The 24,174-nt window shown below is 45.2% G+C and overlaps 1 protein-coding gene across 5 annotated transcripts in view; it reads left to right on the forward strand.

Annotated features, from left to right (window-relative positions):
* nAChRalpha4 (nicotinic acetylcholine receptor alpha4) overlaps positions 1-24,174 on the forward strand; it is a 511,483-nt gene that overhangs the window by 81,301 nt on the left and 406,008 nt on the right. The window contains exon 3 of one of the 5 annotated variants that reach the window (XM_070286895.1): positions 7,177-8,247. The exons of the other annotated variants lie outside the window; for them this stretch is intronic. Coding sequence (XP_070142996.1) covers positions 7,190-8,092 — 903 coding nt within the window. The 5' untranslated portion in view covers positions 7,177-7,189 and the 3' untranslated portion in view covers positions 8,093-8,247. Of the gene's footprint in view, positions 1-7,176; positions 8,248-24,174 lie in introns of those variants that run through there. 5 annotated transcript variants of the gene reach the window in all.

Consider the following 24,174-nt stretch of genomic DNA (forward strand, 5'->3'; position numbering starts at 1 on the left):
AACGAAATTGAATATTCGGACCACTGCTGAAGATCGGCAGAGAGGGGGGAAGACGGAATGCTCGAACTTATCATTGGTGGAGAGAAACGCTGAGAACTACTGGTGGGGCGGAGTTAAAAATAATTCGGAATCCAAAAAAATCCGGCTCTGTGGACCAAAATGTTGGGGCAGCGCTTCCTTCCTTCGGAACAAGTGGAGTAGAGGGATGGAAAATTCCCACGGCGCAAGCGAAGTAGTGGCAAAGTAGAAATAAAAACGGGGGCGTCGTAGGGAACTTCACACGTAGTCGATCAGCTTTATTTCGCTGCATACATGGCACTAAACTTTACTTAAGCATAAGACCGCGCTCCCGCTCGCTTTACCTCGCTAAAGCGAGAGCGGGAGATCGGCAGCAGGCGATCGAAGTATTCGGCAATGCAGCCCGAGGCCCGCGCTCGAGAGTGCAAAAGCGCTTAGCGCTGCGGGAGAGCGAGCGCGGGAGAGCAAGAGGGCGAGAGCGGGCGAGCGGTGCTGGCAGCGCTTAAGCTTTTGGACGCTCGGTGGGCCGAAGGGGAACAAAGGCCTCCTGACGTGTACAAAATCTATACCAAATTATAAAAGAATAAAATAACAACGAAATGGCGAATATTTCATATTTCATATTTTTATTATTAACAAACTCACAGACACAATGAGATTGACGTTGCTTTTTATGTGCCTCTTCAGCAATAGCTTTGTATATATTTATCAAATCCTCTTCATCGTGTTTCAAACAGGCCAGAGTTCCGACAGCATTAAATTCCGCTGATAATAGCTATTTTCTTTAATCTGACTCATTTAGTTGAATATTTAATTTTCTTATAATTGACACATCAGACGAGAAATAAAAATGGAATGAAGCCTAATGTAAATGGAGCATTGGAATTACCCATCATTCAATAAGTTAAGATATGTAGCACTAGAAAAGAACTATAAGACATATCATATTTTGTTTAGCTTTATTTTGATCTTTCAATTATTGACAATTATAGGAATATAGGTAAAGGATGCGATGACTGCGATAGTGGTATGGTTTTACGATTGCTTCCTTGCCTGTGGTACGCTATTTACATTTGTTGAACTATCGTGATAAAGAAATAAAATAATTATATTTACAAAATCACGGTTAATATACATGATTTATGCGGGTCCTTGAAACTCTATAGGTAAATTAAATAAATTAAAACTATATTAGATAGTTAAATGAAATAAAAACAGTTATACTCCAAGACTTATTGAGTTAGGTCGAGCGAATATAGTGTTCTGAGACAAACGACAAGTGCTTTTCAACAAAGTACGAAAAAAAATAATTAAAGTAAGAGTGACTCGGAGAATTAGGAAAACCACACGAACCAAATTTTTACCACCAGACAAACTATTTTCAGAAACTCAAATACAATAAGCGAACAAAAATATAATATATTGATTTAAAACAAAAAAAAATTAATAATAATAATAATAAAAAAAAAGAACAATAATAATAATAATTATAATAATATTAATATTAATAATAATAATAAAATAAAATAAAATACAAATAAAACAAGAAAGGAAGCTAACTTCGGCACGCCGAAGTTTGTATACCCTTGCAGATTGGTTTTGATGTTTATATTATAGATTATAATACTGAAAAGACACAGAAACAGAGTTTCATTACATTTTACCTATACTTATTGTTCATGCTGAACAAGGGGCAATATCGCCAGGGGAGCATCTCTGGGAAAAAATGTACCTGTCGCCATGTTAGTTGTGCCTCTCTTTTACCACTCTGAAAAATAAACTCCAAAGAAGACGGATCGTTGGTCCTCCTCAGCATCCAATTTATTCAAAAACTCTGCCTACTTTTATTGGGAATCTGGAATTGTACTTGCCACGGCCCCCGACAGCTTCATTTTTGGTCCTTCGAGCCGGATTCAACACCCCGACTGACCAAGGTCCGTCCATCCACACGAGTAGGGTTCGACTCGAGCAGATCAGGGCTCTCTGGGACAAGGTGGAAAGGGAGTACGAGACGTGCTCCGAAGTGCTGGCCAGTCAAAACTGCAAAGACACAATAACAGTCATGCAATCCAAGTATGACTACTGTTATACCGTTTACGAGCGATGCGCAGCAAACCTCAATGAGATCATTGAAAATTCACGCGCGCCACAGTCTGTTCAGTCCTCCAATCTGACGCCGTCTCAGGGCGGATGTCGCCTACCTCCAGTCGAGTGCGAAGTTTTCAATGGTGACTATGTTCAATGGCCCACATTTCGGGACCTTTTCTCCGCCATCTATGTACGCAATCCTCGGCTTTCAGAAGTCGAAAAACTGTTCCATCTCAATGCAAAGACGAGCGGCGAGGCCAAATCCATTGTGGCCTTATCTCCGTTGACCAATGATGGTTTTGAGTCAGCGTGGAGAAACTTGCAGAATCGGTTCGAGAACAAGAGGCTGCTGGTCAATAGCCAATTAAAGATCTTGTTTAATTTGCCTTCTGTTGCCCAGGAATGCGGAAAATCCTTAAAGCATTTAGAGAGCACAATCCAAGGTTGTTTAACGGCCCTGCAATTAGCAAGAGTCGAGACCACGAATTGGGATTGCCTGCTTGTTTTCCTGTGCTCGTCCAAGTTGCCAAAACTAACTTTGGCTCTTTGGGAACAGTCCCTGCTAAGTAAGTCAGAGATTCCACTCTGGGCTGAATTCCAGGCTTTCTTAAAAGATCGTCATCGAACGCTTGAGGCGATTGAGGAGTTCAAGCCAAACGCGAGCGTTCAATCCAGGGTACTGAGGGCTGACAATAGCTCACGGTCGATCCAGACCTTCGAAAACAGAGTTACGGTAAACCCGCAATCCTGCAAACTCTGCGCACAGGAGAACCATCCAGTCCGATTATGTCCTCTATTCTTACGCATGTCAGTCGCAGATCGAGAGAAACATGTAAAACAGCAGAAGTTGTGCTTAAACTGTTTCGCAAGAACGCATCTGCTCCGGGATTGCAACAGTACGCATAATTGCTACACCTGCAATGGACGTCACAATACTCTCCTGCATCGAAGCAGCCCTCTGCCAGTCCATTCAGGGGTTATGCCTGACCAACAGTCCCATCCATCCACAGCAACCCAGCAACAGATACAGTCCACTCCATCGACGAGTCAAGCGAATGTGCAAACGTTTCTTGCCGTTAACACGCAAGGGGTCCTACTGAGTATGGCATTGATAGAAGTTTGCCATTTGGGCATAAAATACTCAGCACGGGCATTCATTGACTCAGGTTCCGAGGCAACCTTCATCTCAGAACGGTTGTTCAACCTAATTAAGTTGCCGTATGAGTCCATTCAGGCCCAAGTTTCGGGGGTCAACCTTTCGGTTGCCGCTCAGCCTCGTAAGAGGTGTCAACTCATCATAGGTTCTTCCGTCAAGCCCCATATCCAGATTGAAACTTGTGCATACGTGTTACCCCAGTTAGCTGGTAATCTCCCATCTTACACTCTACCAGAGGCCTCATTAAAGGATGTTCCACCGTTGCAACTAGCAGATCCAAATTTCTTCCGAAGCTCGCAGATTGACGTGCTTATTGGTGCCGATATCCTGCCATCGATCCTCCTAAGCGGCTCCCATTCCAATATTTGTGGAACACTCCTGGGTCAAGAGACCATATTCGGTTGGATTCTTTGCGGTCCGATTGCAGCGAGTCCCACAAGCAGAATCTGCTCCTTTTCAGCCCGATTAGCAGTCAAGGAATCCAAACTAGACAGCATCCTCACAAAATTTTGGGAGGTGGAGGATGTTCCAGTGAAGCTGGTTAAGGAATCCACCTCGGTTTGCGAGGAGAACTTTATCCGATCCACCAAAAGAAGTGAGGATGGAAAATATGTTGTTTCGTTGCCCTTTAAAGAGCCGGACAATATTAAGCTTGGACATTCCAGACCCATCGCACTAGCTCAGTACCTCCGAAACGAAATGCGATTAAGTAAAGATCTTCCATTGAAGGAGCCGTACGACTCAGTCATTCGAGAGTACTTAGACTTAGGTCATATGCACCAAGTCTCCCCTGACGACTCTAGCAGTTTTTATCTGCCTCATCACGCTGTCTTCAAACCAGATAGCACCACGACGAAGGTTCGCGTCGTGTTTAACGCTTCCAATCCCTCATCAAACGGGAACAGCCTCAATGATATCCTTCATGCGGGGCCTGTACTACAGTCCGATCTGACTATTCAGATTCTAAAATGGCGTTTCTTTAAGTATGTTTTTAATGCGGACATCACAAAGATGTATCGGCAAATCCGGGTCAATCCTGATCACACGCGCTTTCAGAAAATCTTATTCCGCAACAAATACGGTGAGCTCTGTGACTATGAACTCGACACAGTCACCTTCGGCGTAAATTGTGCGCCGTTCCTGGCCATCAGAGTGCTTCAGCAGTTGGCACAGGACATCCGAGGCCAATATCCTTTGGCCAGCGACATCATTTCGAATTTTATGTACGTGGACGATGTGCTCGCAGGGGCTCACACTCGGCAGTCGGCAGTTTTAGCCATTAAAGAACTTCGGCTGGCTCTCGAGAGTGCCGGTTTTCCACTGCGCAAGTGGACCTCCAACGAAAGGAGACTCCTACAAGCGATTCCGAGGGAACATTTGGTCAGTGCAGACTTCCTTGAGCTGGAAGATGCCAGCACGGCGAAAGCTCTCGGGATCCGTTGGCAAGCTACATCCGATAGTTTCTTTTTTGTTCCAATGGTGATCCCCCTGCAAACTGCCTACACCAAACGAGAGGTTTTGTCTCAGATAGCCAAACTTTTCGACCCAGCAGGGTGGTTATCGCCTTTCGTAATCCGAGCCAAGATTTTCATGCAGGAAATTTGGCTACGGGAGCTAGGCTGGGATCAGCCACTCCCCACCGACCTTGTGACCAAGTGGCAAGAGTTTTTGAAAGGGTATCCGACCCTGAGGGAAATTCCGAGGTGGGTGCGTTTCCATCCTGCTGCCCAGGTGCAGTACCATGCGTTTTGCGATGCGTCGCAGGACGCGTATGGGGCTGCTATTTTCGTCCGAGTCGAAACGGCTGACGGCTGTTGTGCCCATTTGCTGGCATCCAAGACCAGAGTCGCTCCTGTCAGGTCCATCTCCATACCCCGCCTGGAGTTGTGCGGAGCAGTGCTGCTCACTGAGCTAGCAGCATCAGTAATTTCCGAATTGCCTCCTAAAGCTTATGAGATTTTTTATTGGACCGACTCCACCATAGTTCTTGCATGGCTAGGCAAGCCAGCATGCACCTGGACGACATTCGTGGCCAACAGGGTCGCAAAGATCGAACAGCGCACCAACGAAAGCAAATGGGGCCATGTACGATCCGAAGACAATCCAGCTGATCTGGCAAGCCGGGGCGTCTCGCCCCTAGAGCTTAAGGACAGCACACTTTGGTGGCACGGGCCGGCTTGGCTGCCACTCAAGCAGGAGCAGTGGCCGAGTGAACCCCTGGTTAATCCGGAAACCGAGATGGCCTATCAAATGTCACAGTGCCACAGTGCCGCCAGCAGTGGATATCCTAGGGAGTGTCTCAACCTTCGACAGGGCGCTGCGGGTTCTGGCATACGTGATCCGTTTTGGGAAAAGTTGCAAAAAGGAAGATATACCCCCATCGTCAGCACTCACTTCGGCGGAGTTGTCCCACGTGCAAGAGCGGTTAATCGTGTTCACTCAAAAGAATGAGTTTCCCGTCGAATATAAGGCTTTAAGTAACAAGCAGCAAATTCCAGCCTCAAGTACCATTTCTAACCTAAACCCCTTTCTTGACAGAAAGGTGGTTTTGAGAGCAAGCGGCCGTTTACAAGCATCTGACATGCTTAGTTATGATGAAAAACATCCTATCATCATCCCAGCGCGATGTAGGTTCGCGAAGCTACAAGCCCTGTTTACCCATCGCATATCCTTGCATGGGGGGAATCAGTTAATGGTGAGACTGATTCGGTCTAAATTCTGGATTCCTAAGCTTCAGAGATTGGTGAAACACACAATTCACTCGTGCCGAGTTTGTGTCATCCACAAGAAGAACCTGCAGAGGCAGTTGATGGGGGATTTGCCCCGGGCGAGATCCTCTTTCTCCAGGCCATTCACTCATACGGGCATGGATTTCGCGGGGCCATTTGACATCAAGAGTTATGTCGGTCGAGCCTGCAAAATCACAAAGGGATACGTCTGCGTTTTTGTTTGCTTTAGTACCAGGGCCATCCATCTCGAAGCGACGTCCGACTTGACGACAGAGAAATTTTTAGCTGCCTTCTCTCGTTTTTCTGCGCGCCGTGGGTGTCCACAACATGTCTACTCTGACAACGGGAAAACGTTTGTCGGAGCCTCCACGTCCTTATCCAGAGACTTTATAGAGTCAACCAGAACAATGATCCTCTCCAAACACAGCCTTCAGAACTTGGCCTGGCATTTCAACCCTCCTGGCGCGCCTCACATGGGAGGGCTCTGGGAGGCGGGTGTGAAGAGTTTCAAGGCTCACTTCTACAAGTACACAGCAGCAGGGAAGTACACCTTCGAAGAACTGGCTACCCTCCTTGCGAAAATTGCGGCCTGTTTAAACTCCAGGCCTATTTCACCCATGTCCGAAGATCCCACTGACCTTGTGGCTCTTAGCCCCGGACATTTTCTAATTGGTGGACCACTTCTTGCGGTATCGGAGCCTCTGATTGGGGAGAATCCTATTTCCATAATCAATCGGTGGCGGAGGTTGAAGGCCCTGCATCAGCAGTTCTGTGTGCGTTGGAAGGAGGAATATCTGAAGGAGCTCCACAAAAGGAACAAATGGAAGTTCCCATCGCGAGATCTCCAAGCGGGAGACATGGTTGTGATCAAGGAGGAGAGCTTGCCGGCCAACGAATGGCGGCTTGGGCGTATCCAGTTGGTATGTCCGGGCGCCGACGGCAAGGTCAGAGTTGCAGACGTGCTTACAGCACGGGGCGTCATCCGACGGCCAGTGGCGAAAATGATTCGCCTCCCAATGGACGGCCCCATTGACCATAGTGACTCCTCAATAGATTAGTCCTTCCAATTGACATGTACTAGTCCTAAGTTGTGTCATCCAACGTCGTCGTTCCGTCCACGTGTCTTGTTCATCCTCATCCATAAAACTTCATTTTCATATTTATCCATCTTTCTTTTTAATTTAGATCCGTGTATACAATGGCTCCAACGACCCACCAAAATCCTCGTCGCTCATCCGGGAGCAATGTATACAGATGCCGAGTCTGCAGGGGAGTCCACGCTCTGAGGGTTTGCCAACGGTTTCTTCAACTGCCATCGGTGAAGCGGCTCCGCGCGGTACTAATTAACAAGTACTGCGCGAACTGTCTGGCACACGAGCATTCCGGTCGGTCGTGCCGCAGTACAGCGAGGTGTCATATATGCAATGAGGCTCATCACACGCTGCTACACATCCACGCTGGGCAGCCTCGCTCTTCGCGACCCCGACAAAGGCGCAATCCACCCTCGGATTCTCGGCCTCAGCGTCAGTCACAGCAGCGCCAGCAGGCGCCTGTATCCGGATCTCGGCGGCCCGCCACGCCAATGGATATGTCTCCGTCCCGCAGCCGGTCGTGCACGCCTATCCTGGCGCGCACAAGTGTTAGCATCCTCCCGACCGCGTCCGTGCTAATCGGATCCGACCAAGAGCGGTTTGAGGTCCGAGCCTTGGTGGATCCGTGCTGTCCTGTGAGTCGCATCCACATCTCCCTGGTTAAAGCCCTTAATCTGGCCATCACGGGCATTGGCGACCAACGGGTGTGCACCACCGAGATGCGCTCCAAGGCCTCCAAGATGAGCAAGCAGCTTCTGATGCTGGTGGACGAGCAGATGCAGACACGAACGCCGGGGCAATCGCTGGACCCGAAGGTGCAGGACATGTTTCAGAATGTCACATTGGCGGATGACCGGTGGTTCCACCCATCTCTAGTGTCGGTGGTGCTTGGGGCGGATGTCTACGCTGACCTGATGCTCCCGGGTATCCTCCCGGGTCAGGACGGCTTGCCAATGGCACAAAACACGACGCTGGGATGGATCCTTTCCGGACGATGCTCCCTCTCATAGATCGCAAGTATGCCTCTTGCGCGGGGGGGGAGAATGTTCATGCTGAACAAGGGGCAATATCGCCAGGGGAGCATCTCTGGGAAAAAATGTACCTGTCGCCATGTTAGTTGTGCCTCTCTTTTACCACTCTGAAAAATAAACTCCAAAGAAGACGGATCGTTGGTCCTCCTCAGCATCCAATTTATTCAAAAACTCTGCCTACTTTTATTGGGAATCTGGAATTGTACTTGCCACGGCCCCCGACAGCTTCACTTATTATGTTTACAATGTGTCAGTTACAGTTTTACATTCCCAGCTTTACATTTTCTCTACATTTACCGATCTTTTATATGGCAACTGTATGATATAGTTGTCCGATTTTCATAAAATTTTTACCAAAATTCTGAAATAATAAAAAAAGCTTATTTCTAAAAGTAGATAAAAATATGTTGAAAAACAACGAAGTTATAATTTTTTTCCTATACATTTTCCGATCGTTCCTATGGCAGCTATAAGATATAGTGGTCCGATTTTCATAAAATTTTTACCAAAATTCTGGAATAATATAAAATGGCCATATCTAAAAAATGGTGCAAATATGTGATAAACAGCCAAGTTATAATTTTTTTTCTAAAAATTTATCGAACATTTGTATGGCAGCTATATGATATAGTCGTCCGATCCGGCCCGTTCCGACATATATAGCAGTGAGATTATATAGAAGACTATATGCAAAGTATCGTTCAGATATCTTTAAAACTGAGGGACTAGTTTGCGTAGAAACGGACAGACGGACAGATGGACAGACGGACAGACGGACATGGCTAGATCGACTCGGCTGTTGATGCTGATCAAGAATATATATACTTTATAGGGTCGGAAAGGTCTCCTTCACTGCGTTGCAAACTTCTGACTGAAATTATAATACCCTGCAAGGGTATAACAAGAATATATATACTTTATAGGGTCGGAAACGTCTCCTTCACTGCGTTGCAAACTTCTGACTAAAATTATAATACCCTGCAAGGGTATAATAATTAAATAAAAATATGTATTTAGGTAGTAAAATTAGTAAATTAATAATAAATAACGAAAAATGAATACGAATTGTTAGACTAAGTAATAATCTTGACAAGTGCAATAAATATAAGCTAATCACTTGTCGCACTAGGATAAAAACAAAAACAAAATAAATAAAAACACAACAGAGTTTCATTACATTTTACCTATACTTATTATGTTTACAGTTTGACAGTTACAGTTTTACATTCCCAGCTTTATATATTTTGTACATTTACCGATCGCTTCTATGGCAGCTATAAGGTATAGTTGTCCGATTTTTATGATATTTATACCAAAATTCTAGAATAATAAAAAAAGCTTATATCTCAGAGTAAATAAAAATGCGTTGAAAAACAACGAAGCTATAATTTTATTTCTATTAATTTCCCGATCGTTCCTATGGCACCTATATCATATAGTCGTCCGATTTTCATAAAATTTTTACCAAAATTCTGAAATAAAAATGGCCATATCTAAAAAATAATGCAAAAATGTTTAAAAACAGCAAAGTTAAAATTATTTTTCTAAAAATGTATCGAACATTTGTATGGCAGCTATATGATATAGTCGTCCGATCCGGCCCGTTCCGACATATATAGCAGTGAGAGTATATAGAAGACTATATGCAAAGTTTCATTCAGATAGCTTTAAAACTGAGGGACTAGTTTGCGTAGAAACAGACAGACGGACGGATGGACGGACAGACAAACGGACAGACGGACATGGCTAGATCGACTCGGCTGTTGATGCTGATCAAGAATATATATACTTTATAGGGTCGGAAACGTCTACTTCACTGCGTTGCAAACTTCTGACTGAAATTATAATACCCTGCAAGGGTATAACAAGAAAAGATAATATAGGGGAGAGTGGGGTTAGGTGAACCACTTTTTTTTATAAACATTATTGTTGGGACGCCCCTGGGTCCCGGGTTTAACCACGTACAACAAGCGCCTGGTTGTAGTATACTGATAGCAACAGCCTGAAATCTTTATTTAATATTGTTAAAAAATAAAGAAGTTTTACATTTATTCTCATCTTACACTTGTGGTTTGCCGCTCTTCAATTCACAAAGTGACGCTTACACATATAGCGGTCTCATTCTCGCAAAAAAGGGTGTTTTACAATACTAATTTAGTGTTGGTCAGAACCATTTCTGTGTTATACAACGCTGAACAAATTCAAATTACCGCCCTTTTCAAATTGGGCATCTAGCGCGGGCAGCGAACCTTCGCCAGCATCGCAACATTCCCCACCTCGTAATTCTTCTGCGTGGCTACGCTAAGTATTACCATCCGTGACTATGTCCAATTTAGCCAACTTAACCGCAGGGCAAGTTACGAATCCTCCAGTTGTTCGCACTACAGCGCTCCTTACTTGTCCATCCTTTCCGCAATGAATCTCAGCAACGATTCCTTTCGGCCAGGAGTTCCGCTTGCTCGTCTCATCCACGACGATGACCACGTCGTTCACAGCAATTGGTTTTGGGTTCGGCTGGAACCATTTGGTCCGTCTCGTAAGTGTCGGTAGATACTCTCGAACCCATCTTTTCCAGAAGCGATCCGCTAATTGGCCAGCTATCCGGAAGTTTTTGGTCAATCCAAGTCCAGTGCTCTCCATCGTGCCTCGTTCACGTAGTCCACTCGAATTACCGACCAAAAAATGGTTTGGAGTCAGAGCTTCGGAGTTCTCAGATTCCAACGGAATATACGTTAAAGGTCTGGAATTTAACGTACATTCGGCATCAGCCAGCGCCGCTCGTAGTACTTCTTCTTGCAGTCCGGCATGCGCCAGAATTTCTGTCAGGATCGACTTTCTAGAACGCACCATGCGTTCCCAGGCTCCGCCCATGTGAGGTGATCCGGGTGGAATAAAGCCAAACGACATTTCCGGATACTTCGATTCCACCTCCGATGTTGATATGCGCTCGATCTCTTTTACCAATACTCTGCTTGCACCGCGAAAATTAGTTCCGTTGTCTGACAGCATCTTAACAGGAACACCTCGGCGAGCAGTAAACAACTTTAGGGCCAGCAGGAATGAGTCTGTCGATAGAGATGGAACGATCTCTAAATGGACAGCACGAACTGTTAGACAGGTGAACAATACTCCCCATCTTTTCTCCCTACGTCTTCCTACGGCGATTTCCATTGGTCCGAAATAGTCCACTCCTGTGTACGTGAAAGGCAGGGTGAACGGTGAAAGACGTTCCTTGGGTAAATTTCCCATTATTGGTGGAAGCGGCTGTGCGCGTCTGATGCAGCAAGCCGAACAGTTTTTCACGATGTCCTTCACAAGCGCTCTCAATCCTGGTATCCAATATTGTTGCCGAATTTCGTTGACAACAATCTCTCCGTGCAGATGATGATATTTGCGATGATAGTATCCCACTATTAGATACGTTACTCTGTGGCGTGACGGGAGGATAATCGGATGCTTCACGTTCACCTCCACATCTTCAATGGCTTCGATCCGTCCTTGCATTCGAAGCACTCCGGCTGCATCAAGATATGGTGAGAGCTTGAAAATGGTACTTTTCCGGTTAGTTACGCAGTCTCCTTTCTTTAGACAGCGTATTTCATCAGCAAACGCTTCTTCTTGGCACGCTCGTATAAAGACAGTATCCATTTCCACATGGCGTTTTAGTTTGAATAGTCTCACCAGTTCAGGCCCACGCGGTTCCTTGCATATGTAGCGTAGGAAATCCAGTACTCGTTTTTGGGCAGCACGCAAACGCTCAAGTCTACTGAAACGCAACGGATCCGGCATAATCGAATCAATGGGTGACTTGTTCACCCGCGTTTCCTCATCATGGTACATTAGTTCACACTCGCTGCTAATGTCAACTCCTGGTCTCGATGGCCACTGCGATTCGCCTTGCAATAAAAATTCCGGGCCAGTAAACCATCTTGCTGAGCTGCTTATTTCGCAGTTCTTGGTCCATTTGGTCCCTTCGTCCGCCACGTTCTGTTCCGAAGGTACAATCTCAGATCCTTCAAGAATCTCTCCAATACGCAAGGCCACGAATTGAGGGTACTTACGGGCGTCGGATTTTATCCAGTACAGAACGTCTCGCGCATCAGTCCAAAATATGCGCTTCTCAATTTTTGTCGACAGCTCCGATTCCAAAAATTTGGCCAGGCGCAGACCCAAAACAGCTGCCATCAATTCCATTCGAGGCACTGATATTGGTTTTAATGGAGCCACTCTATTTTTTGACGCCACCAAAGAGCATCGGATCTCGCCGCCATGTTCAACACGCAGGTATGCTACTGCAGCATAAGCATCCAGGCTGGCATCGACAAATACATGCAACTGCACCCCTTTGACGGAACTTGAACAGTACATGTAGCGTGGGATGCGGAGATCTCCTAGTTTGATCAGTAAAGCCTTCCATGCCATCCAGTCATTCTCATCCGGTTCTTTAATGGCGTCATCCCAGCTCACTCCTGATCTCCATATATTTTGCAGGATGATTTTGGCGCGGATGTTGAAAAATCCAAGTATCCCAAGCGGGTCAAAAATGGACATTACAATACTCAACACTCGACGCTTTGTGTGAGTTGCCGACCTCTGCAACAACTCGGGCCGGATGACGAACGTTAGCATGTCCGATTCCGGTAGCCACCACATGCCTAAAACTTTCTCCTGAAGTTCTTGCTCCACGCCAAGATATTTCGGTGAAGCCTCCCGTGAGTTATTCAGGGATTGAAGGACGCTTTTCGAGTTTGAAAGCCAATTCCTCATTTCAAATCCACCTTTGGTGTGGATATCTTTCACATTTGTCGCCAGTTCAATCATCTGATCTTCCGTATCTACCGACTCCAGCCAGTCGTCAACAAACGTGTTTCGGAAGATCGCCTTTATCGCGCTGGGATGTTTCTCGCCGAACTGCTCCGCATTGCGCCTCAATACGAAGTTGGCAAGCGACGGCGAACAAGAAGCGCCAAAGGTCATCACTTGCATTACATATGTATCCGGCGGACGATCAATTTCTCCATTTCTCCATAAGAACTTCTGCGAAGATTGATCAGAGGCGCTAACTTTAATCTGGTGAAACATCTCTCGTATGTCACCTGTTACAGCCACAGGTCGCTCGCGGAAGCGCAGCAGTACTCCCATCAATGATACCAACAAATCCGGTCCTTTTAAAAGTGTATCGTTCAAAGACACGCCATCGACCTGTGCTGCGGCGTCCCAGACCAAACGTTTCTTTCTTTTGTTGGCGTTTTCCACTACAAAGACAGGCAGATACCAAGAACGTTTGTTATGAGTCAGCTCTCGTTTTTGCAGTTTTCGAATGTAACCCTTCTTCTCGTAGTTCCGCATGGTATCAGTCAGAAACTCATTCAGCTCCGGGTCCTTAAGCATTTTTGACTCGAGACATTTGAGACGTCTAAGAGCCATGGGATAGGAATCAGGCAGCTCAACATTCTCGTATCTCCACAATAATCCAATTTCCCAGCGATTGTCATTGGGAATGTACTTCGTAGTTCGGTTCATGATCTTCAGCGACTGCTCATCTTCCTTCGATCGCAGTGGTTTTGAGGGAACGCTCACACCAATAGCTTCCAACGAAAAGTGCGCCTTCACCGCCTCGTCGAGTGCTCGCGTAGCGCACGTACACTGGCAGACATGCAGCACACGTGGCAGCATGGCTTCCTCCAATCCATATCGGCCATAAACAGACCATCCCAATTGGCAACGAACCGCAATAAGATCGTCATTATCAGCTTCTTGTACCTCCAGTGGCCCACAGATCTTAATGTGATCCAGTCCAATGATCATTTGGGCTCTAGCATTTGAGTACGTCGAGACTGGAACGGATCTCAGGTGATTGTGATCATCAAGCATTTGATCATCAATACTTTGCAATGGCAGATCCAATTTGCTCACAGTGCGCACTCCTTTCAGCACATATTTCACATCCAGACAACCGGCAGCGGAAACATTGATACAGACGAGCTTGGATTTGGCTTCAGTCTGCGTCATATCGCCGGTCCACTTCAAACAAAGCTCCTCTTCTGGTCCATCTAAGCCCAGCTCATCAGCTAACTTGCGCTCCATTAGCGTACAGGATGATCCCTCGTCGATAAGGGCCAAGACATCTACGGTTCTTGATCCATTGTGCAAAGTTACCGGTATATATCGGAACAGTGCCTTCTTTGTCGACTTATCATGGAAGAAAACAGTTGACTCACTGGTTATTATATCGCTAGTTTTCTTCTCTGGTTCAATCTCGTCCTCGTTCACAACTCGCTCAAAGTGTAGAAGCTTATTGTGATGTAACTTGCATCCATTGACATTGCAAGTCTTCTTTTCTTTACAGTTCCGAGCAATATGCTTCCCAAAGCAACAGAAGCATAGTCGTTTTGCCTTGATTATGTCAAATCTAGACTTGATTGACATGGCCAAAAATACTTTGCATTTTACAAGTTCATGGTCACCGTCACATCCTGGGCACGATGATTCTTGTACATCCTGCAGATTCTGATTGTTTTTGTCATCGCCTTCCACCGTATTGTGGACTAATAGGCGTTCCTTCACGTGTCTGCCAACTTTTTCTTTCTCTGTTGGTTGATAATCATACGGCGTCACCATCGTAGCGCACATAGCTACGCCAAATAGCCAATTATCAAAGGCGGGCAAATTTCCGCCGCCTGCTGCCAAACGATGTCTGCCCCAATCTAGCTTCAAATCGCTCGACAGCTTAGCTACCAAATCACTTAGCAGGGCTGAGTCGTTTAGGTAATCATGTAGACCCATCGACAACATGGTCGCGCAATAATTCTGCACCGCAAGTGCCAAACGAATTACGGACTCCAAATTGTTCGGTTTGATTGCTGGTTCCTCCTTTAGTTTACGCTGCAGACTAGCGTGCACTATTTCCGAACGTCCATATAGCATTCTCAACGTTCCAATCGCATATGGAACCATAGCTGGAACCATAAGTTTGCCTCGTACAGCATCTAAAGCTGATCCTCTAAGGCACTTCTGAAGTCGGATGAGATTCTCCTCGTTGCTGAATCCACATCTTTCTGTTGACTGCTCATAGTTGCTTATGAACAACAGCCACTCCTCGGCCTTACCGGAGAAAATAGGTAATTCTCTCGATATGACTTGACGCGCAGCTATCTGAGTCGGCGTCAGCATAACTGCATTGTTCCCTGCCTGCTGGAACTGTGTGCTGGCAAACTGCGGCATATATCAACCTGCTCCACCGGCATTAACTCCAGAATTGTAGGGCTGGGAAAAGTTCGCCATGTTGGGTTTACATTGTGGCATGAAACCCACTCCACTGAATGGCGGGGCAAATCCCGCCGAACCGCCAAACATGGCTGCGTTATTCGCCATGAATCCAGCACCATTTCCTGGCAGTACTGGTTGCTCTGCTCTGTTTGGTATGAATCCTGCCGCGCCCCTTGGTGGTGCGGCCTGTGCGCCATTATTTGCCATGAATCCAACCTCATTTCGTTGTGGAACCGGCCACGCGCCGTGTGGCGGTGCGCCTTGGGCTACGTTGTTCCCTTGGACTCGTGCATGGTGTATTTCCATTCACTGTGTTCATTTGCTGCGCAGAAAACTGTGTAGCAGCATTTGGTTGCAACATGTCGTGACTCGCTTGGTTCTCACTCATCGGCGTGCTCGCACTTTGCAGCGGCACACACCGATTCGACCCCATCACGATCTGTGCAGTCGAGTTTCCATCGTAGAAGCCCGCAAATGGTCCTGTGAAGCTACAATTAGAGCTTCCAACAGAACCGTCCTCAATGCCCACAGCTTCGGCATTCTGATCGCCACTCTCGCGATCCATTACGTCATCCATGACGTCACTCTCCACAGGCTAGAAAATCGCAACCCTTGTGCGATTCACTGGCTACAAACGTCCGAATCTGGACTCCAATTGAAGCTATCCTGTATACTCCTCCTCACTCCTTCACACCCTTGGTAAGGAGCGCTTTCCAGACGCTGTGCACCCTTGGCACAGAATTCCGGATGGCGAAGTATTTCAGAATGTTGGGACGGCCCTGGGTCCCGGGTTTAACCACGTACAACAAGCGCCTGGTTGTAGTATACTGATAGCAACAGCGCTGAAATCTTTATTTAATATTGTTAAAAAATAAAGAAGTTTTACATTTATTCTCATCTTACACTTGTGGTTTGCCGCTCTTCAATTCACAAAGTGACGCTTACACATATAGCGGTCTCATTCTCGCAAAAAAGGGTGTTTTACAATACTAATTTAGTGTTGGTCAGAACCATTTCTGTGTTATACAACGCTGAACAAATTCAAATTACCGCCCTTTTCAAATTGGGCATCTAGCGCGGGCAGCGAACCTTCGCCAGCATCGCAACAATTATTATGACTGAACTATTCGACGTAAGGGTCTGCCTATATTGAAATCTAAAAGAGCCCACATTCCTTGGAATATTGAGTATTATGCAAAAATATTATCTTTTGTTTTGTAAAGTTTATTTGCTTTTTAAAATTTTTGTATCCCCACGGGTGGGGATACCTGAACCACCCTATGGGGATAGTTGAACCACCTATCAGGATAACACAAAAACTACAATTGTATAAAAAAAGTGTAATTTTTTTCTTTGTGCATGCCTTCTTTCTGTTCGAATATAAACATTGCACCTTTACAGCATGAAATCAAACATTACAATATTGCTATTTATTCTTATTTTTGTTTTTATTCTTTATTTTTTCGGAGGTTTTCTTGAGTTTTCTGATTGTGTTTTTCCGCGATCAATTTTTCTGCGGTGAGTCCGTAGCATTGATACTCCTTCCTCGTTTTCTTCCCCCAGTCGTCTGCTTTCGTGGTTTAGCCTTTGGGTACCCTCGTAAGTCCTCTGGCGATTTTCCTTGCAAGAACCCACGCATTCTGATCGTCAAAGGAACATCATCCAGGTCAATATTGGGAGACATTGCGGACTCGATTGAGGTATTGTTCCTCGCAGGAGTGTTCAGGAGCACATTTTCATCTTGTACGATTGCCATTTGTTGAGAATTTTGATTGTGAGTGTTTTCTGTGTTCATGTCTCTGTTAGTGTAATCACTCCCAAGAAAGTCAGATGCAGAAAACTTTTGTGGGTTGAAGGGAAAAATTCCACTCTTTTCAAAACATGATTTGATATTTTGTTTGTAGCAGCCTGCGATGGAAAATTTAGAAAATCAAATTTGGAAAAGTGGTTCATGTATCCCCACAAGTACTGGTTCATGTATCCCCACAAGTCATTAGATTTGAAGAAAACATGAAATATTTAAATTGCGTGATCTATCCGTGGAAATATCATAATTTGCGTCCTCTTACGATAAAATACAATTTTATGAAGTTTAATGCCACTGGCGAAGCACGATAAAATTTTTCCAAGAAAACGTTAGGTCACAATTGAAGCTGCAAACGGCGAATACAAACTTCGATTAGCGATAAAAACGACAACAATCGTTTGACGCGACTGTGCGTGGGTGTGAGGTTAGGATATCGACTAAGTAAGCAACACACATATAGATGGCTCACAAAATCATTTTTTTTATTTATTTTTTTTTTTTTTTTCGCGCGGGGTCCCGCTTCCACCTCCCGCCCAACCGACCGAGGGGCGCAGCCGTGTGACGTACGGCACGAATCGCGAACTAGATAGACGCGTTAGAAGGACAGACGAAATGTACGAGGAAACATTAGGAGATAATATAATAAACTATAAATATATAAATAAATAAAAACACATGCAAAATAATGATCTAATAATAAAAATATATAACCATAACCATAATTTAATAAATAAACAAAATATAAAAAATAAAAAAAAATAAAAAGAAAAACGCATGCAAAATAAGTGCTACTCTACGAGATAACTACTACAAGTCATGCAAGAATAAATAAATAGGTAAAATAAAAAGAAACGCATGCAAAATTAGACTACGGTGCTACACTACGAGCTAACTCTACAAGTATTAAGGTTTTTAATATAGAAGGGTTATCGCTACGAATTATAATATCAGAGAGGCGGTTGTAATCCGTACATAAAACCCTAAAGGGTTCATGTACTTCAAACTCCCGCCTACAGTGATTTACTACTAAAGGGATAAGGGTTCTAGATGTTAGTCGGGGAACGTGGAAGTTAAGCTGCCCTAAAAGAAAGGGGCTCTCAACCACACCATTTATAAGGTTATGAAGGAATACGACACCAAGCATTGTTCTACGGTTAGCTAGGGAGGGTAAGTTAATTAATAGGAGTCTACTTGTATAGGACGGTAGCCTCTCATCAGCATCCCAAGGTAGGCCACGGAGGGCGAAAAGTAAAAAGTTCTTTTGTACAGATTCAATACGGTTAATATGGATTCCGAATTGAGGACTCCAGACGCATGAACCATACTCCAATATAGGGCGAACTAATGAAGTAAAAAGGGTCTTCGTTATATAAGGGGAATCGAATTCCTTCGACCACCTCTTAATAAAACCTAGCATGCCTCTGGCCTTATTAACCGTGCAGAAGGTGAAATATTTGTAGTGGTTCATCTATCCCCATGGTTCTAACCCCACTCTCCCCTATCTCTAGAAAGTGGAAATGTCTTTAGACTACATCTGCGTATAAGAAGTGTAAAAATGCAACTTACACGAGTTGGAACCCTATTAATTAAAACGAAAAACATTGTAACTTACTCAGAAACATTCCAGAAGATGATATTCTATCCGAGCTCAGGTCACAAGTCCGAATTGATAAAATTGGTTTACCTAAATCGCATCACAACTGGACTAATATGCCAACTTTTGATTCAACTAATCTTCCGGAAAAGGTAATGATCGGCTACGAAAAAGTATTCTTGCCCATACATACCACCCCCAATGCAATGCCAAAAATGTCTTCGCTTTAACCACCCACAAACCTTCTGTAAGCAAGACAGCCCCACATGCAATAACTGCTCCGAGACCTCACGCACTATTGATAGAAAGGACTGCATAATTGCAAAACCGCACATTATATATATTTTGCTGGCCACAATACCATCCAAGAGCTTCTTACTCTCAAATACTGAAAAACCAAACACCAATAAAAATCCATACTAAAGTTAAAAACACCAAAGTTGAAAAAAAAAGCAAAGCACACAAATCGGACCCCCATAACTTGTACTCTTAAATTTGAAAAAAGGAACACACTTTTTGATCTCGACTCTCAAGTACCCTCGATATCTACAAAATACCCAGAAAACAAGCAGAAAAAAGAGTCCTATCTAAAAATCCCCGACCCCATTTCCCAAGGAGATTGCTGCAGGTTAATGCTGTAAAGAGTATAACTAGGTTTGTATATTTATAGTATTGGTTACATATGTGGTTATCAGGTTGCTTCCGAAATGTGAGGTCGTCCCTTGGCTTCTCACGTCGCGGCCTTTTCTGTCGTCGTGGCGTACCTGGGGACGTCCGATTCGCCGTCCACTGGACTCGGCGGGATGCTGCTAGCTCCGTACCTCACCTGTAGGATTATCGTCGGACTCGAAAGTCAGCAGCGATTTGTTGTTCTTGAACTCGAAAGTCAGCATAGGGAAATTGTGGTTGTTGGACTTGAAAGTCAGCATAGGGGAGCTGTTGTTGTTGGACTTGAAAGTCAGCAGATAGGAATTTTTGTTGGTCTCGAAAGTCAGCAGAGAACGATGTTGTTGTTGGACTGGAAAGTCAGTACAGACAAGTTATTGTTGGACTCGTAAGTCAGCAGTGAGAAGTTGTTATTGTAAAACTCGAGAGTCAGCAGAAAGAAGTGTTTGTTGAACTCGAAAGTCAGCAGAAAAATGTTGTTGGACTCGAAAGCCAGCCTGTTACTGTTAATTAGAGAGTTGCTTATTTTCCCGATTGCTATGAGCTGTAGCCCACTTTATATAGGGCCACGCGTTGTCTAGTGTCCCGTCGCCTATGGTGGATTTATCCATAGTAGTGTGGCCAGCCTCGGTACGGTTCAGTGTGCCCGTGTGCGTTTCTGTTTAATCTTCTTTTCTGTTTCTTTTACTCTTTATTCTTCTTAATTTAAGTTTCGTTCTTTTTCAGTTGTTCTCCTTATCTTCTATTAACTATGCTTATCCTATTTTACCCTTATTCCTGATTCCTTACTACTATTGTTATATTTATTTATTTATTAATGCGCGCGGCAAGCGTCAAAACTATAATATTTTGACAAACATTTCATCGAACAGATTTGGAGGACTATCCATATATATTCATAAATCAATCTATAATGCACAATGCAACATTAATGAAATAAAATCCAATCACAACTTCAAATTACACTTAATTTATATTTCACCCAACAAATCCTTCCCACGCTATAACCAAATCAACGTTATTAGCATCAACAATGAAACAATCATGATAACGGGAGATTTTAATAACAGGCATCAAAACTATGGATCCCTCCTTTTGTCCATGTGTATTCCATGATACCGTTAGTACCTTCGCCTAGCTCGAGAACAGTCCCTCCTAGCCGTGGCTAACGCTCAGTTCCACCAAAATACCGGTTCCCGGTGGCGGCTGTGGGTTCTTCTGGCTTGCATACAGCCATCGCAAATCGTTTGCAGCTGCCGCATTGTGTCATCTGTCATCTGTCCGCCGGATTCACAATATATAAGTTAATAATTTTTTTTTTACTTTTGGACACTTATATTTCACCAACATTCTCATTAAGAGATAATAAATTAATTTTAGCTCTTGGAAAAAAATAATTTTATAACAATTTTGTATGGGAGCTATAAGATATAGACATCCGATTTTAACCAAATTTGGTTAGAATGCATAAACCTGTTCCAAACATATCATCTGTGAAATTGGTTAAGATATTTTGAAAAACAAAAAAGTTTTCATACTAAATGTTGATTTTTAACAGATTGTTCCTATGGCAGCTATATGATATAGACGTGCTACATGGCCAATTTTTTGGACATATACTTAAAACATTTTTCTTGATTTTTGGTATTAATTTCGTAACGATACATCAACTAGAACTATTTTTGGCCGCGTCTCCATACAAGCCCAACCACTGTGCGGTGTGGGCTGAAGCCGCCGAAACCAAGTCTTATATACAGGGTGCCGAGCCTACATACAGACTGTGCGCTGGCCGAGTATCAAGCGCATTAAGGACGGTTTCAGACGATGCTGCGCTGGTGATAGCGAGATTGCTCCTTTTGAGAGAGCTGATCCGTGAAAAGGCAAAGATGCGCACTGCGTTCCGCGGGAACAAAAGACCTGATCGCGTTGCGAAAGCTGAGATGAAAAGAGTAGACGCATATCTTGGTCACCAATATTGAGGCCTAGATGGAGCAGGTGGATTTCTACCTGACTCAGGTGCTGAGCGGACACTGCTGCTTCCGTAGCTACCTCAAGAGGTTCGGCAATGAGGACGAGGTTGTAGTGCGGATCCGCCATATTAAAAGATGCTCGCCACGTCGTTTTCGAGTGCCGCAGATTTGATGAGGAGAGGGCTGCTCTGGACATCAGTGTGGGCACATTTTTTCCGGCGGTGAAATTCGCAGCTAAGATGATTGTTTAGAGGGGGCGGCTTTAACCTGAAATGCAATCTAAATAAGAACACGGAGACTGTTCGGAGTTTAACGCGTCGTGCGTCGGATGTATTTATTGAAGCAGAAGTAAATTAGTACTAACTATACAAAGAAACTTAAACCTAGCTTGGAAGAGCGGATTGGAAGCTCGATGGACTGGAAATCCGGAGGGAGAGAGAGAGAGAGAGAGCGTACGGGATCATTAGGGGTTGGTAGCAGGATCGGACTGCCTCCCGAAAATAAGCCCTTTTTTGGCGTGAACAATGATGAAATCACTTAGGTTACTGGAGAGAGGCAGGAAGGAGCGGATGGGTTAAGCGGCCTGCCACTGTGCGAAGCATTGCTCTGCGGCCGGATAAACGTGTTCTAACCCCCCTCCCCCCACACCCGTATTCAGGAGCGCGATATCCAATATGGCGAAAGCTTCCATTAGCGATATGCCTCTGGCGTTAGTGTAGGTGCTACCCCCATTCACCGCCGAGGCTATGAAGTCTCCCGTGATCAGTGCAGGGTAACGGCCCCTGGCATCGGTGACGAGTAAGTCCACCCCATCGCAGAACGCCGTGTGGGATAGGCTCGGGGCCAGGTAGACTCTATATACCCACCAGTTCCCTATCTTTGCTCGCACGAATCAGCTTGAAGTGTGGATGTTGGACAAGTGGTGGATGCTACGAGGCCTTACCCGTGTAGTCGGCTGCCGGGCTCGTCCTTATCTGGTAAGGTTCGTTGAGCAGCGCTAGGTCCACTTACCGCTCTTTGATTGTTTTCGACAGCATATCTTGTGCTGCTGGACCGCCTTCATGCCTGCGAGAATTGAGGTGCTCTAGCGGGCGCCCGCAGTGGTTGGTTGCTATTAGCTTCTTACTGGTGCATATGAAGCAACTGGCAGGGTTAGTGCACGCTGCAATTAAGTGTCCTGGTTGCCCGCACTTGAAACAGGACCACACAACCGCCCAGTGTGGGACAGACGGTGCGTAGTGGAGCACGCTTTTCGATGCTATCCATTGGAGGCCGAGGATTTCTCCCCGACTTTGAACGAAGGGGGTTATACCGACCCGTCTTGGTCACCAAAGCCCCGTTTCCCCGCATCGCAAAGGGACTGGCAGTTGGTCTGCTCGTGACCTTTGCCACTTCTGGAGCCACCAAACTGCACTATGGGAGATTCGCATCCCGATCTTTCCTCCTTGCCAAAAGCTTGGGGCAGCAGCCCGAAACAGTATGCTACTAAATCTGCCGATCTCCAAGTGAACGTCGTGGCGGTCAACTTATATCAGCCAGCACTAAGTGGAGTGCTAGCTCCCCTTGCCGCCCAAGCGCCCTATGGGCGTTCACTGCAAGCACTACCTGCATCACAATAAACGGCGAATGGCAGTCCAAGACATCCGGTCCGTTACATGTAAGTATATCCGGTCGACCATCCCGTCATCAAGCACCACTAACTATCAAATCCCTTCCATGATAAACCTCTAATACGACTTCCCAATGGAGAATCCTGGAAAAGGCGACTCCACTGTGGTAGGGGTCGACCGACTCCACACAAATGTGACGCACAGACGCGCACAAATAGATTCGTAAAATATAGAATAGGGATTATACTAGAAGCAATAAAAAATATTATATTCAAAATAATGAAGTTGAAATATATTTAAATTAAATGCGCGCGTGCGCCATGATCGTGCGCAAAGGCTCACATTGGCCAAAAAAGGATTTGGCAAATTCCTCCCAGGCGTTGGTCACACTTAACATCTCCAGGGCCCTATATAAGATGATACCCAGCCCTTGGGAGCTCATTCAGTTTCGGACGGCGATTGGCTAAGTACTCCGGAGGAGCAGCGGTAAGGAACCAACCAAGAAGTCATCCCCTGGATCGGATAGGAGGTTAAGTAAGGTATTTTGGTGATGTATATATATATATATTGTGACGCCTCCATTCCTTCGGCGCACAACCTCTCCTATAAAAATAAGTATAGATAATAAGCATATAAATAATCCTCCGTATATTATAACTAGCTTGTAAGACGGCACTGAAGCCACTATAACTATTAAACCTTTTTGTTGGCATTGGAGCCGTAAGCAAGACAACCTGGAAGTATATTTAAAGTAGGGATAATTAAGTTAAAATAATAAGCTAAGTTCAGCACCTCAGAGATCGCTGAACCGGGTACATTATCGACTAGTCGAACTAGTCGAACCAGATCAGTTCTCGGTGAACCGGTTCGAACCACCGGTTCACTCAAAAGCTATGACAGCTCGCGTCTTCCGGCATTCGATCTCTTCCGCTGAAAACTTTGCACCGAGGCAGACGTGCCCTTCGCCGCGTCTCCGCGACCAAGTCGAAATCGAAGTGCATCGTGTCCTTGTCAACGACCGCGACGTACGCGCCCACACAGTGACATCAGCTACAAGAGTCCCCGCATTCACGCGCCGAATATTTTGCCAGGCAACGACCGCGATCGGCAGCCACACGCCCGCAGACACGTGGGCTAGATTTGTA

This window comes from Drosophila kikkawai, chromosome 3R (assembly GCF_030179895.1).
Source record: "Drosophila kikkawai strain 14028-0561.14 chromosome 3R, DkikHiC1v2, whole genome shotgun sequence".
NCBI lineage: Eukaryota > Metazoa > Arthropoda > Insecta > Diptera > Drosophilidae > Drosophila > Drosophila kikkawai.